The sequence below is a fragment of the Gadus morhua genome, chromosome 2 (genome assembly GCF_902167405.1).
Source record: "Gadus morhua chromosome 2, gadMor3.0, whole genome shotgun sequence".
In the NCBI taxonomy this organism is placed as follows: Eukaryota; Metazoa; Chordata; class Actinopteri; order Gadiformes; family Gadidae; genus Gadus; species Gadus morhua.
Genome location: NC_044049.1, coordinates 565,509 through 580,101, shown reverse-complemented (window position 1 = coordinate 580,101; position 14,593 = coordinate 565,509). Strand labels below are relative to the sequence as shown.

The following is a 14,593-nucleotide window of genomic DNA, read 5'->3' as shown; positions in this document are numbered from 1 at the left end:
CACCTCCACCTACAACTACACAAACCTACACCTACACACCCACACTATCACACACACAAACACTCATACACACATTGAGTTTTGATTGATAAGTTTAAATGTTTTCCTCACTTTTTTGGAGTTCTTTTTTCTCATTGTTTGGCGAATATATTCTTTATTGCAAATGCGAGGGAAGTTGGTCGGAGGTCATCAGAGGAGTCTGGAGCGTCATCCTCCACCCACCAGGGGGGACCTCCATCACATGACCTAAGTCACATGACCTCCATCACATGACCTTGGGCACATGACCTCCGTCACATGACCTCCATCATCCTCTTTATTTATCAATTCATATCGATCACCTGCCTGGTAACTAGACCGGCAAATTGTGGACCTCAGTCTATAATCAACACTATTTATTCAATCAATTTTCCAATAATCTATGAAATAATCCTAAACATAATTATTTCCTAATTTAAAATATTTAAATCGGATTGGAATCATCCAGAGATCATGTTGTTTGTGGTGTGATGTAATAGATGATATTTATAACATAAATGTTATTCACTGCTGTTCTGTGTGCCTCTGAAGTTCTATAATAATAATAATAAACATATTCAATTCTAAAGAGTCGGAGCTCACTTTATTGAGTTGAGGAACATGTTTCTGACAGCACACAGCAAGACGTGAAACAACGTCAGCAGTTTTCAGTAACGACATTCAAACATTAAACCCAATACATTGTATAGATATGTATATTATATAATAAATAATACAGAAAAAGAGTGAAACCCGTCGTAGAAGAGTAAACTGCAGTGCTTTCAATGGTCACAAAACGCTGAATGGACCAATCAGAGGACAGGGTAATCTACCGCTGGGGCAACACTGGGAGACATCCATTCTGAGGTAAGGATTCAGGAGGACATTTCAAGTAAGAGAACTGACCCGTCTACACATGAGCTGGGGCATCCAGCATCCATTTATCCAGCATCCATTCATCTGTTATCATCCATTCCCTCATTCATCCGTCCATGATTCCAGTGAGGTTCATCTTTAGCCTCTATGTTCAGGCTAGTTAGCACAAAAGCTAGTTAGCAGTTTATCAAGCAGAGAGGCTAGCATGTTAGCATGTTAGCCAGTGAAAGGCACCACCAGTGAGCTAGTTGCCACCGCTGCGTCTTACCGCGCCCCACAGTCCACTGGGTTGACCGGCCCCCGTGGGTTCTTCACCGCCGCGTGAACCCAGACGCCTGGATCAGTTACCAGGGTACCGCCCCTCGGTAACCTAGGCAACCCCATCCTCATCCTGGGAGTGCTGTCACGTAAACCCTCCAACAGGGGAATCCGTTTGAAGCCTTCTCCGAACGGCAGCCGCCATGCTGGGTGCTCTCCCTTAGGTCCTCTGAACCAGAGCATGCTGGGTGCTCTCTCTCAGGTCCTCTGAACCAGAGCATGCTGGGTGCTCTCTCTCAGGTCCTCTGAACCAGAGCATGCTGGTTGCTCTCCCTCAGGTCCTCCTCGGTCCTCCCCCGAGGAGGACGGGGCCTCCTGCTGGCCCGGAGGTCTCAGGACACCGGCGGGGAGGTGAGGGAGGAACATCTGGACGAGCTGCGCCTGTAACCCAAACTGATCCCTGATCTAAAAGGTTCTGTCTGGATTTAGCACTCTGTCCGCCGTTCAGCTGAGTTAAGCCGGTTACCGCAGAGCAGACTGCAACCAGCCTAACCAGCGTAGGTAATCCCCCGCTGGTTAACCACCGGAACCTGGTTACCCGGACGCAGGCTCACAACCAAACAGCAACATCATAAATAAATGTTATATAAATGTAATAATATAAATATATGTGTCATATAATAAATAGATGTAATAAATATGTCATATTGAATTACATACAATCTCCTGTTTCAGAAGGTTTGCCATAACCTTGGTGAATATTTTTAACCCTTCAACACCCTCATTCACTCTCTCTTCTCCTCTCTCCTCTCTCCTCCTCTCCTCTCCCCTCTCTCCTCTCTCCTCTCTCCTCTCTCCTCTCTCCTATCCTCTCCCCTCCTCTTCACTCCTCCTCTCGGTCGGTGTGTTGCGTGTCTGCTGGTGGTGTTGTAGGTTGGTGCGGCTGTATGGCTGGTGGTGTTGTGGCTGGTGTTTCGGGTGTGGGTGGGGGTGTTATGGGTGGGGGTGTGGCGGTGGTGAGGCGCGGGTGCAGCAGGAAGGCGAGGGCCAGCCCGGCGGTGCCGTCTCCGTCCTGGCGGGAGAAGCAGAGAAAGCAGGCCCACAGGAAGGCACATCCACCCATGAAGACGGTCCGCAGGTGGAGCGGCACCAGCAGGAAGTTCAGGAACTGGAGGAGGAAGGGCACCATCACACCCTGGTTACTACGGTAACCAGCCTGCCTCACCATCACACCCTGGTTACTATGGTAACCAGCCTGCCTCACCATCACACCCTGGTTACTACGCTAACTGGCCTACGGTAACTAGCCTAATGGTAACACTGAAACTAGTAGCATGATGGTAACACTGAAACTAGTCTACCTCACAGTAGCATGTTGGTTACTATGGTAACTAGCCTACCTCACCATCGCACTCTGGTTACTACGGTAACTAGCCTACCTCACCGTAGCATGTTGGCTAACACTGTGACTAGCCTACCTAACCGTACCTACTGGGCTACAAAGAGGTCTGGTAGATGTGTATATGTATTTGCAGAACGTTGGAGAAAGTTATAAATTAGTTTTTTACACACACAAACAGACACACACACAAACACACACACGCACACACACAAATACACACGCACACAGACACACACACACACACACACACACACACACACACACACACACACACACACACACACACACACGTGTCCTACCTGCATGAAGGGCCAGTACAGGAGTCCTGTCTGGGGGGGAGGGGTCAGGAGGGATATTATATTATTACACATTATGATATTATAATATTATAGATTATAGTGTGTGTGAAGGATATGATCCTATATATAGCATGTGTGTGTGTGTGTGTGTGTGTGTGTGTGTGTGTGTGTGTGTGTGTGTGTGTGTGTGTGTGTGTGTGTGTGTGTGTGTGTGTGTGTGTGTGTTATAACGTGTGTGTTTGATATATACACAGATGTATAATTACCTTCCACGTGTTGAAGAACTTATCCCTCCAGTCCTCAAACACGTCCTCTTTGCCCTCCAGAAAGCTCACCCCTAAAGGGGGCGGGGGGGGGGGGGGGGTCACAGGTCAGGAGTCAGAGGTCAGACAGACAGGTGCTGCTCTGTCAAACACTCGGGTTACAGTCTAAATCTGGCCCAGGACCAAAGTCCAACAGAAGATGGCAAAAGGCTTGATAAATATATATATATATACAGTATATTATAATGTCCTTCCAGTGACGATGATATGAGGCCTATCTATTTTCATTCTCATTCGTCCAGTGGGCTCACAGTAAAGTTACAGCAGGCTTACAGTAGGGTTACAGTAGGGTTTTGTGTAACAGAATGACAGTCTCGGGGTCCCCCTCACCGCGGCTCCGTGAAACGGTCCGGAGCCCCCCTCACCACGTCATTTAAACGTGTAACGTGTAACGGTCTTTCCTTACCGGTGTAGAAGACACTGGTTGCCAACGGCGACGCGAAGCTCTGGTCCAGCAGCAGTTTGCGCACGAGCATACCGGTGGACCTCCCGGGGAAGCGTCGCTCCAGCGCGCGCAGCCAGCAGTAGTTAAAGTTCCCGTGGAAAGTGAGCGCGACGATTGCCACGTTGCGCGTGTGCTTCCAGTCCATATGCTCCTTCTGCGCGATAAACTGGTGCGCGAGGTCCCCGCCCGCGAACAGCGCTCCGTAGAGAGTGACGTTGGCCAGCCAAGGGAACCGCTTGGCCGCCTCCTTCAGCAGCGCGCGCCTCATGGTAACCGGCTCACCTCTCCTCTCCTCTCCTCTCCTTCCGCTTGAGGACTCTCGGTAGTGACCTTGATCAACACCTCGGCATGACGTCACAGAAACCACCGGGGGAAACTCGCGCTCATCACCGGCCCTGGGGCGCGGATCCCGGAGAGATTATAGGAGCGCGAGGCCTCAATTCTCCGTTAATCGAGAATAATCCAGACGTTGATCATGACCTCTGACCCCTGGAACCGGCTCGCGCTCTGAGTTCCTCCAGGCGTCCCGCGGAGTCCTCCTCTTCAAGCGCTCTGAGGAGGCGTTATGAGAGGAAGGTGACACCGGCAAGTCCACCGAGGCGTCGGAGTCACGTGACACCGAGCGCTAATCTGCGCCCCTGTCTCGCGCGGGCCAGATTGGCACCGTGTCCCGAGCTGCTCTACTAATCTCAGCAGTTGATTGGCTCCCAGGCCGCCCCGCGTGCCATGTTGTCCATTCCGTGACGCTCTAGCCAAGGGTGAAACTATGAGGACTCATCCGTTCATTTATTTTTCATTCGTTTATGAATTCACAAGTTAGATCACGCGCCTGAAAACTCCCCGAACTCCAAGTAGAAGAAGTCGATATAACCTCACAGTTTAAAATCAAATTAAAAATAACCCTTAATTAATCCTAGACGTGGACCGGACGGCAGGCAGAATGTTCACGACAGTTGTATAAATAAATAGTTATTTAGCTATATATATATAGTTATATATATATTGTTATATATTTATAGATATAGTTATATATCTATAGTTGTATATATAGTTATATAATGTGTAGTAGTGTGTTCTTGGTGTTGTTAATGTTAGTTTATAGGAGGCCTAATCCAAAGTCACCTTCGCGCCACTAAAGAGAGTCGGGCAGTTCGGCTAGCGGCCACAGGGGGGCGCCACATCCCAACGGATGAGCTCAGCTCTGTGGCGGTGGCATTACGCATGCGCTTGAGGGCGGAAGTTATTGTTTGTGGACCATATATTATTTCTGGACTATCTTTCTATCCTATTTCCATTTTATCGTATTTTTTTTATCCTAATGTGTGTCTACCTACCTATTATGGTTCAACTCTATAATAACTAACTGTAACTGAATATTTTGGATGACTAAACCGGGGATTGAGGGCGGGTTCCTAAGGCACATCCCTTAATGCCATTGGCTGGTGAAGCATTCGATCAAACATGGTGCTCATCTCGCATGCCTGATTGGTCACTTTTCACTGAACGTCTCTGAAATGTAATTTTTGGAATTGTGCAAAAAAGAAAAGTCTAGCTGCAGGTCTGGGTGGTGGCCGTGTTGGTATGGTCCTCAGCGAGCCGTCCTAGAAGGTATGGACTATTACACATATATTAACTATTATCTAATCCCTGCCCGTCAGAGTGAACAGTGTTTAGTGTGTATGTTATTGTGTGTGTATGTGTGTGTCTTGTGTGTGTGACTGTGTGTGCCTCGTTTTAAGCCCAGATGGCGGAGTTTCGAAACCGAGATAATAAATAAACAGTAGACGATACAGTATAGATTATAGACTGTAATATACATGTATAGTGACCCTTTCGATCCCACATGAGTTGTCCTAGATGGTATAATAGAGTTTGTATAACTGTATTTTATTCAGTAGCTGTTGAGTGGATGTGGGGACAATTCATGAACTATTCCAAAACACGGAAGTTAGTTTCCGTGAGTATCAACATGTCTGTCTGTCTGTCTGTCTGTCTGTCTGTGGCTTTGTGCTATTGTGTTGCAGAATAATGGTGTAATGACAGCTCTGTTTAGTGGATACCTTTCATGATTTTGTCTCCTTGCATCAGTGCCCAGCCCAGTTCTGAAACACAGCCCCCCCCCCCCAAAAAAAAATCCTTAAAAAAAAAACAGTTGCAGCAGATGTCCTGTTAGGGTTGAAATTAAAGGCTTCAGCACAACAGCACATGTGGACGGTCCTGTTAACTATGCTTCCAGGGCCGTAGTTATGTTAACTAAGGTCTGAACACTAGCCTCTAACAGTAACTCACCAGCCACTAACCTCTAACAGTAACTCACCCACCGCTAACCTCTAACAGTAACTCACCCACCACTAACCTCTAACAGTAACTCACCCACCACTAACCTCTAACAGTAACTCACCCACCACTAACCTCTAACAGTAACTCACCCACCACTAACCTCTAACAGTAACTCACCCACCACTAACCTACAGTTAGAAAAACCTCTTCATTTATTTTGGCACATCCTGACCTGATGGTTACGTTAAATTACTCCTTGCATGATGATGATATCATGCAGATGGTCTAGTGGAGGCTAAGTGTGTGTGTGTGTGTGTGTGTGTGTGTGTGTGTGTGTGTGTGTGTGTGTGTGTGTGTGTGTGTGTTAGTGTGCGTCTGTGTGAGTCAGGATGGAGGGCGATGCGATGCGCCAGGAGGCGAAGGAGAGCATCGAGGCGGCTCAGAACTACCGCAGAGAACTGCAGCTGAGACTCACCGGCCTCAAACAGGCCTGCACACAGGTGACCTCTGACCCTCGCCCTGACCTCTGACCCTAGCCCTGCACACAGGTGACCTTTGACCCTGACCTCTGACCCTCAACCTGACCTCTGACCCTAACCCTGCACACAGGTGACCTCCGACCCTAACCCTGCACATATGTGACGGATAGATACTAACCTGATGATAATGATGATAACTCACCGTATGATAAGGACAACTCAAAGTATGATAATGATGATAACTCATGTATGGTAATGATAACTCACCGTATGATAATGACGTTGCCAACAGGTGCGCGGCAGCTCCAGCCAGGCGCGCGACGCCCTCCGCAGGCACTTCTCTGAGCTGCAGGCGGCGGCGGCGCGCCTCCTAGCCGCCCGATTGGCCCAGCTGGTGGCCCAGGTCGACGCCCTAGAGGAGCAGAGTCTCCGCCCCCTCACCGCCTGTCAGACACTCATCCTTCAGGGGGTGGGGCAGGCCGACCAGTTGCTCCGAGAGGGTGGGGCCAATAGCCTCTCAAACAAACAAACAACAATCACAACAAACAAGCACTGTCTCATACCATCAAACAACAAATCAAACAGCACCCCCCCCCCCCCTCCCTGTGTTTAGGGGAGGCTGCTCTACGATGTGATGTAGAGGAAGATGGACTGGGGAGCTTCAACCAGAAGGCTCTGAACATACACCTGGACAGGTAACATAGTGCTGTACACCTGGACAGGTAACATAGTGCTGTACACCTGGACAGGTAACATAGTGCTGTACACCTGGACAGGTAACATAGTGCTGTACACCTGGACAGGTAACATAGTAATTATTGCATAGTAACATCTGTCTGTCTGTGTATCAGGTACAGTGTATATAATGTACAGTGTCTCTAAGGTGTTCTCCTGTGTCTCTTCTGTGTCTCTAACGCGGTCTCCTGTCTCTCTAACGCGGTCTCCTGTCTCTCTAACGCGGTCTCCTGTCTCTCTAACGCGGTCTCCTGTCTCCCTGAAGCCTCCTGGAGGTCCCGGCCCTGGTGGACGTGGCCTGTGTCTCGGCCCAGCTGGACGACTCGGTCCTGGAGGTCCTGAAGGAGATGGTGGTCCGCCACGGGTCGGTCTCCTCCCATCCCCCCGTCCAGATCATGGAGCTCCAGGAGAGACCGGGGGCCATGCTGGTCCGCTGGGCCAAGGTGGGGCTAGACATAGGAGAGACCAGAGGTCTCTGGGCCAAGGTGGGGCTAGACATAGGAGAGACCAGAGGTCTCTGGGCCAAGGTGGAGCTAGACATAGGGGAGAGACCAGAGGTCTCTGGGCCAAGGTGGAGCTAGACATAGGGGAGAGACCAGAGGTCTCTGGGCCAAGGTGGAGCTAGACATAGGAGAGACCAGAGGTCTCTGGGCCAAGGTGGAGCTAGACTTAGGAGAGACCAGAGGAGAGACCAGGGGAGAGACCAGGGGAGGGACCAGGGACTAACACTGACACTAACAAGACTCAGGACATGTAGTTCCACCCTGACCCGGTTTACCGGGAGCAGGGTGGATTAAGAGGAGCAGGGTGGATTAAGGGGAGCAGGGTGGATTAAGAGGAGCAGGGTGGATTAAGGGGAGCAGGGTGGTTTAAGAGGAGCAGGGTGGATTAAGGGGAGCAGGGTGGATTAAGAGGAGCAGGGTGGATTAAGAGGAGCAGGGTGGATTAAGGGGAGCAGGCTTTAAGGGGAGCAGGCTTTAAGGGGAGCTGGTTTAAGGGGAGCAGGGTGGATTAAGGGGAGCAGGCTTTAAGGGGAGCAGGCTTTAAGGGGAGCAGGCTTTAAGGGGAGCAGGCTTTAAGGGGAGCAGGTTTAAGGGGAACAGGCTTTAAGGGGAGCTGGTTTAAGGGGAGCTGGTTTAAGGGGAGCTGGTTTTAAGGGGAGCTGGTGTGAGGGGAGCTGGTTTAAGGGGAGCTGGTGTGAGGGGAGCTGGTTTAAGGGGAGCTGGTGTGAGGGGAGCTGGTTTAAGGGGAGCTGGTTTAAGGGGAGCTGGTTTAAGGGGAGCTGGTTTTAAGGGGAGCTGGTGTGAGGGGAGCTGGTTTAAGGGGAGCTGGTGTGAGGGGAGCTGGTTTAAGGGGAGCTGGTGTGAGGGGAGCTGGTTTAAGGGGAGCTGCTTTGAGGGGAGCTGGTGTGAGGGGAGCTGGTTTAAGGGGAGCTGGTTTAAGGGGAGCTGCTTTGAGGGGAGCTGGTGTGAGGGGAGCTGGTTTAAGGGGAGCTGGTTTAAGGGGAGCTGGTGTGAGGGGAGCTGGTTTAAGGGGAGCTGGTTTAAGGGGAGCTGGTTTAAGGGGAGCTGGTTTAAGGGGAGCTGGTTTAAGGGGAGCTGGTGTGAGGGGAGCTGGTTTAAGGGGAGCTGGTTTAAGGGGAGCTGGTGTGAGGGGAGCTGGTGTGAGGGGAGCTGGTTTAAGGGGAGCTGGTGTGAGGGGAGCTGGTGTGAGGGGAGCTGGTTTAAGGGGAGCTGGTGTGAGGGGAGCTGGTGTGAGGGGAGCTGGTTTAAGGGGAGCTGGTTTAAGGGGAGCTGGTGTGAGGGGAGCTGGTGTGAGGGGAGCTGGTTTAAGGGGAGCTGGTGTGAGGGGAGCTGGTTTAAGGGGAGCTGGTGTGAGGGGAGCTGGTGTGAGGGGAGCTGGTGTGAGGGGAGCTGGTGTGAGGGGAGGTGGTGTGAGGGGAGCTGGTGTGAGGGGAGGTGGTGTGAGGGGAGGTGGTGTGAGGGGAGGTGGTGTGAGGGGAGCTGCTTTGAGGGGAGCTGGTGTGAGGGGAGCTGGTCTAACAGCAGGGGGGCGTCTGTCCGTGTGTCCAGGTGGACGAGGACTTCTCGGCGGTGGACTACCGTCTGCAGTACCGGCGGGCCGCGGGGGGCGGAGCTTACGAGGACGCGTACGTGGGCGGGGACTGTGAGGTGGTGGTGGTGCACCTGGACCCCCAGACGGAGCACCTGTTCCGGGTCAGCGCCCGCGGGGACGGGGGGTCCTCCTGGAGCCCCTGGAGCGTCCCCGTGGCCGGCTCCACCTCCCTGGCCCCCCACGGTGCGGAAAACCAGCGCACCTCAGCACAGCTGGAGCACATTAGACACATGTTCACTAATTGACATACACATTCACCTGCCCTCATTTACATACATGTTGACCTGCACTCATTTACATGTGGTTATTCACATACATGATTTCATACACGTCACATTAGCATGTACGTTGATAACATGTCTGTTCATTGCATTAACATGTAGCCAATAACATGTATTCGTTAACATGTATTTGCATCATAGTAACATTGATGTTCATACCATGTATGTCTGTCTCATTAACATGCGTGTTCATTAGCGTGTATGTTGATGTTAACATGTGGCTCCATGCAGAGTGGAGTCCCGGGACGGACGGCTTCATCCTGAGCAGCCGGAGGAACATCGCCATGCGCTGTGACTCCGCCCCCTCAGGCTCCCCTGTGCTCTACTCCAACGGCGCCACCTACTGCCCCGGGCAGACCCTCACCTTCAAGTGAGCACACACGCACATACACACATACGCACACAAACACACACGCACGCACGCGAACACACACGCACGCACGCAAACACACACGCACGCACGCACGCCACACGCAGACGCATAAACACGCACACATACACACACACGCACACACTCGCACATGTATACACGCACGCACACAAACACACACGCACGCACACCACACGCAGACGTACACGCACCCACGCACGCATGCCCGCGCACTTACAAATGCACGCACAAACACACTTTATTTGTGTGTGTTTTGCGACATTAATTGTGTGTGTGTGTGTGTGTGTGTATGTGTAGGGTTTCTGCAGTTGGTCAGGCTGACAACAGGGACGGTCTAGGAGTGTGTGTGGAGAGAGAGAGCGGGCAAGAGACTCTCCAGAGAGACCAGGCAGTCTGCATCTCCACCAAAGGTACAAAACTACCAGTTAACCATACCTGTAAAACTACCAGTCAAACTACCAGTAAAACTACCAGTTAACCATACCAGTAATACTACCAGTCAAAGACCCGTGAAGATCCCAGTGCCCTCCTCCTCCTCCTCCTCCCCCTCCTCCCCCTCATCCTCCTCCTCCTCCCCCTCCTCCTCCTCCAGGAGCTGTGTTCGTCAACGGGAAGGAGATGACCAATCGGCTGCCAGCGTTGGCCCTGGGTTCAGCCGTGACCTTCGACATGGAAGTGGTCGCTCTGTTTTCTGTCGGCAGCAGCAACAACCCGAGCGAGGGCGGGGCCAACGTCAAACTCAGGGTGACGATTGGCTGCGGCAGCCGGGAGGTGGTGTTTGATTGGCTGCTGGAGACGGCGGTGGATGGCCTGCTGTTCGGCTGCTGCTTCGCTCACACAGGCTGGAAGGTCCTGGTGTTCTGACCCCTGGCTGTTACGATGCTCTGGTTTCTGTTACTCTCCCCGGCTCCATCGTTTTAGGGGCTCCTTGTTTACATCCGGTTCTCTCTGGCCAAACTCCCCCCGCTCACTGTGAAAGACCCCCCAGTATTAGCCCCTCCCCTCCCCTCTTAGTGTCATCCTGTCAGTATTCACTTACTGTAGTCGTCTCGGTGTTCAGAAGTCGGTTTTACACTTTTATATCGTAACTGTCGTTTGGTTGAAACATACGAACCGTTTTGACTATTCATGTCTCCCACAGTAGGGTGACAGGAAGTGAGTGACCACAAACAGGAAGTACGTACTAACGGTGGTTTAGCTTCCTATGTGTTATGTGTTGCTGGTTGGTATGTGTATGTAGATGGTACTACAGTCTGAACCAGCATCACCTCCAATAAAACTCACCAACCTTTGCTTTTTTCCTTTTTTATTTATTAACAGTTCATCATTAAGCAACATTCATTTCAATGAATTGTATTTTAGTTTGAAGATAAAAAGCCAGTCATTTGAATGCAGTTTTCACACTATTGAAGCTCCATCACTGAGCTGATCACGCCATAATAATAATCACTGTTTGTTAAACCATCATATCTCCCTCAAGGACCTCCTCCATACATGTACACACGCTGACAGAACGGCAATAAAGTAATGAGTTCTAAAGACTAGCCAACATAAAAGTCCCTTTATCCCCAGAACCCTCTAGAGACCCAGCAGGAACAAAGAAATACAAAAATACAATCAAATCAGGAGACCAGGGTTCAACAAAGACAGGTGTTGATGAATGAGGATGAGGAGGGTACCACAGGGTTAGGTGTTGATAGTTGATGATAATCGAGGATGAGGAGGGTACCACAGGGTTAGGTGTTGATAGTTGATGATAATCGAGGATGAGGAGGGTACCACAGGGTTAGGTGTTGATAGTTGATGATAATCGAGGATGAGGAGGGTACCACAGGGTTCAGCTTCAGCTACGACCTCAGCTACGACAGGTTAGCATGATTTCCAACCATCCCTGGTTGGTCCATTCAGACCATGTGACTAGGCATGATTTGGCAGTTTGGAGGTCTCAGGTTCCCCCACCACAGCCGGTGACGTCATCGTCTTCTCCTGTTCCACGGAGGTCCTCCCAGGTCACCGAGAGGAGACGTCTCCTGTAATGTCACAGCTGGTCCCCATCTGTCCTAATCCCACAAGTCTCCTTGATCCCACTGTTGCTGGAAGCCCTCCTACACCTCTGGAGCCGCACTGAGCCCGAGGACCCATCTGGAGGTGGAGCAGGACCCCCTGAGGGGGACCTCCGGGCCGCGGGTCAGAGGTTCCCGACCAGGACCAGCGCTCCTGGTCCCTGGGGGTCAGCGTTTCCTGAGCAGCACGTAGCCCAGCAGCAGCACCAGGCCGGTGGACAGCCCGGCGATGAGCAGCTGGTGGAGCGAGAGGAGGTCCTCCAGCGCGTGGATCCTCTCCTCCATGGCGCTGGTCTTGAAGTAGTCGTACACGCCGGCGGTGATGCTCCACACGGCCCACACCGCGTCCACCACCAGGGGCATGGCGCAGCTGGAGAGACCAGGAGAGACCAGACTAAGACCACCAGGGGCCTGGCGCTGCTGGAGAGACCGGGAGGGACCAGGAGTAGACCAGCAGGAGCCTGGCGCTGCTGGAGAGACCGGGAGAGACCAGACTCAGACCAGCAGGGGCCTGGCACTGCTGGAGAGACCGGGAGAGACCAGACCAGACTTAGACCCCCAGGATCAGAAGATAAGGCGACACACAAAGACGTTGGGTGTGTTTTGGTGCAGTAATACAGGAAACCACAATCCTAAGAACCAGTGCAGTGACATTGGGTGCAGTCTGCTTCCTTCAGTGAATATAGCCTCCAGGTATTAAGTAACTTCTCCAAAATGGATTCTCTGTTGGTCCTCAGCCCAACTGCTTTTGTATGTAGGTGACTAGGTGTGTGCTTCTAAATTAAGAATGTAACGTCAGGTTATTATTCTAAAGGAGCAGCGACTAGTGGTAGGACGTTTAACCGGACTAGACAAACCGGTCTGACCCGGGCCAATATAAATCAGAATACACCTCCCTGATTTAATTATGTGGTTGTCCTCTTCAAACTTAAAAATTATGACAAAACCATCTGCTTGGAAAAAAATACATTGTTGCATTACTTACTGTGGGTCAATAGGGCGCCGCCCCTCCGTGAAATATTTACCTGAATATATCTGCCAACTATTAATCAACTATTATCAATACGAAATAAATCAACAATTATCCTCGTTTATTTTTGTGATATACTTGTCACTGCCAGCAACCATTTAAATTAGTCAATGATTTGGGCTAGGCTAGTTATTGGTCATTCGAAATTTGTTGACACCAGATGATGGACAATTCAGCGAATCAATCAAATAGGCTGCCTCCCTCAGCAGCATTTGCGCAACACAACTACATGTAGAGAGAGAGATAGATCGCTAACTAGCAGAGATTTGTAAGTACTTTCCACCCATTACAGTAGCGGAACTGAACTCCCCAAGTAATGTTATCCTTAAAATTATCAAGTAAGTTACATATTAATTTAGTCTTTCGGCCTATAGCATAAAAACAAAATTAAGCAACTGTCCCATATTTCTAACTGAATTTGAAGTAGACATTGAGACTCACAAAAAATGGACGCTATAGGACAGTGATCACGATTTGTCTCAATATCAGAATAACAACAATGGGTCAAATAGCAATAGCTGGTGGAATGGCCATAATGTAGGTCTGTATATGCAGTGTAAACTTGTCCAGGTCCTGCAAGTCAGGTTGTAGGCTATGAATCTGAATGAAGAGTAGGTAATAGGTCGTGGCCATCCCCAAAATGCACCAGAATGCAGGAAATCAAATATATTATATTATTTTTAAATTTTAGTAATTTAATTAATCATATATATATATATAAATCCGGTGGTGCTGATACATTCACTATAAGCAGCAGGCTCACGTTTTGGCTCAGATTTAGGAGGAAAACGGGATAAAATCGGTATTGAATTCTCTTAATACTGTGTTGGTCCTTCGCCGACGCTTCCGCAGACTTACCAGTTACCACATAGAAAACCTGGGTCCCGTCAGAACTCAGACCTCCACCACATCAGACCCCAACACCAGTAGGCCTACTAGATCTCCCTACATGGGGGGAGGACTGGGAGAGACGGACGGCAGCAGCAGGATGTCGTGGGGAGGAGGAGAGAGACTCTTCTTCCGGGTTACAGTCCGTATCAGTGGGACGTTTTCTGCTCCTCAGAGCCCCACTGTTAATCCTCTCCTCCCTGTCACTGGACACATGACGTCACTTTAAATCTCATGTCACTGGATACATGACGTCACTATAAATCCCCTCCTCCGTGTCACTCGATTACATGATGTCACTTTAAATCCTTTCCTCCCTGGCACTGGATACATGACCTCACTTGAAATCCCCTACCTCCTTTCCCTGGATTACCTGACGTCACTTTAAATCCTCTGCCCGTTGTCATTGGATAAATTACATCAACACGAAGAACACTTTACGTTGTTTCCCCCGATATAACCGACATGAAGGTCCCATGGTTGACTACAGGTCTGTTCGACATTTTTCGGAGCCTGGCGCGGTGGCCAAGTGGTAAGGCGTCGGTCTCGTAAACCGAAGATCGCGGGTTCGAACCCCGTCCGTGCCTTGCTGTGGAAAAAATGGTTTAATTTTTACACACACAGTGGATGAAGAGGACGATCACCAGTGTGGATGATCTTAACCTCTCAGATTACAGGTCTGCAGTCAAACGGTCGCTGCGGCGGATGGT

General features: G+C 50.4%; 2 protein-coding genes, 1 long non-coding RNA gene and 1 other non-coding gene across 5 annotated transcripts; 2 read left to right on the top strand and 2 right to left on the bottom strand.

Moving 5' to 3' along the window:
- Nucleotides 1–595: 595 nt before the first annotated feature.
- On the bottom strand, nt 596–4,247 carry LOC115531785 (mpv17-like protein). The gene is made up of 4 exons (XM_030341132.1): nt 3,583–4,247; nt 3,120–3,190; nt 2,854–2,883; nt 596–2,320 (listed from the first exon to the last, which is right to left on the bottom strand). Exons 1-4 carry the CDS (start codon nt 3,887–3,889, stop codon nt 2,036–2,038), a joined length of 693 nt encoding a protein of 230 aa, XP_030196992.1. The 5' UTR covers nt 3,890–4,247; the 3' UTR covers nt 596–2,035.
- Nucleotides 4,248–5,086: 839 nt separating this feature from the next.
- On the top strand, nt 5,087–11,194 carry crlf3 (cytokine receptor-like factor 3). Of its 2 annotated transcripts, XM_030340904.1 has the most exons (10): nt 5,188–5,229; nt 5,517–5,578; nt 6,270–6,401; nt 6,673–6,880; nt 6,994–7,075; nt 7,381–7,558; nt 9,188–9,413; nt 9,743–9,881; nt 10,200–10,312; nt 10,495–11,194. In XM_030340904.1, exons 3-10 carry the CDS (start codon nt 6,291–6,293, stop codon nt 10,764–10,766), a joined length of 1,329 nt encoding a protein of 442 aa, XP_030196764.1. In that variant the 5' UTR covers nt 5,188–5,229; nt 5,517–5,578; nt 6,270–6,290; the 3' UTR covers nt 10,767–11,194. The 2 variants fall into 2 exon arrangements, with proteins under 2 accessions (XP_030196757.1, XP_030196764.1); XM_030340897.1 differs by lacking the exon at nt 5,517–5,578 and having other exon boundaries at nt 5,087–5,229.
- Nucleotides 11,195–11,248: 54 nt separating this feature from the next.
- On the bottom strand, nt 11,249–14,207 carry LOC115532036 (uncharacterized). The gene is made up of 2 exons (XR_003973977.1): nt 13,854–14,207; nt 11,249–12,485 (listed from the first exon to the last, which is right to left on the bottom strand). It is a non-coding gene; the product is annotated as an uncharacterized LOC115532036 (long non-coding RNA).
- A 191-nt stretch (nt 14,208–14,398) lies between these two features.
- Nucleotides 14,399–14,470, top strand: trnat-cgu (transfer RNA threonine (anticodon CGU)). Its single transcript has one exon. It is a non-coding gene; the product is annotated as a tRNA-Thr (tRNA).
- Nucleotides 14,471–14,593: the final 123 nt, after the last annotated feature.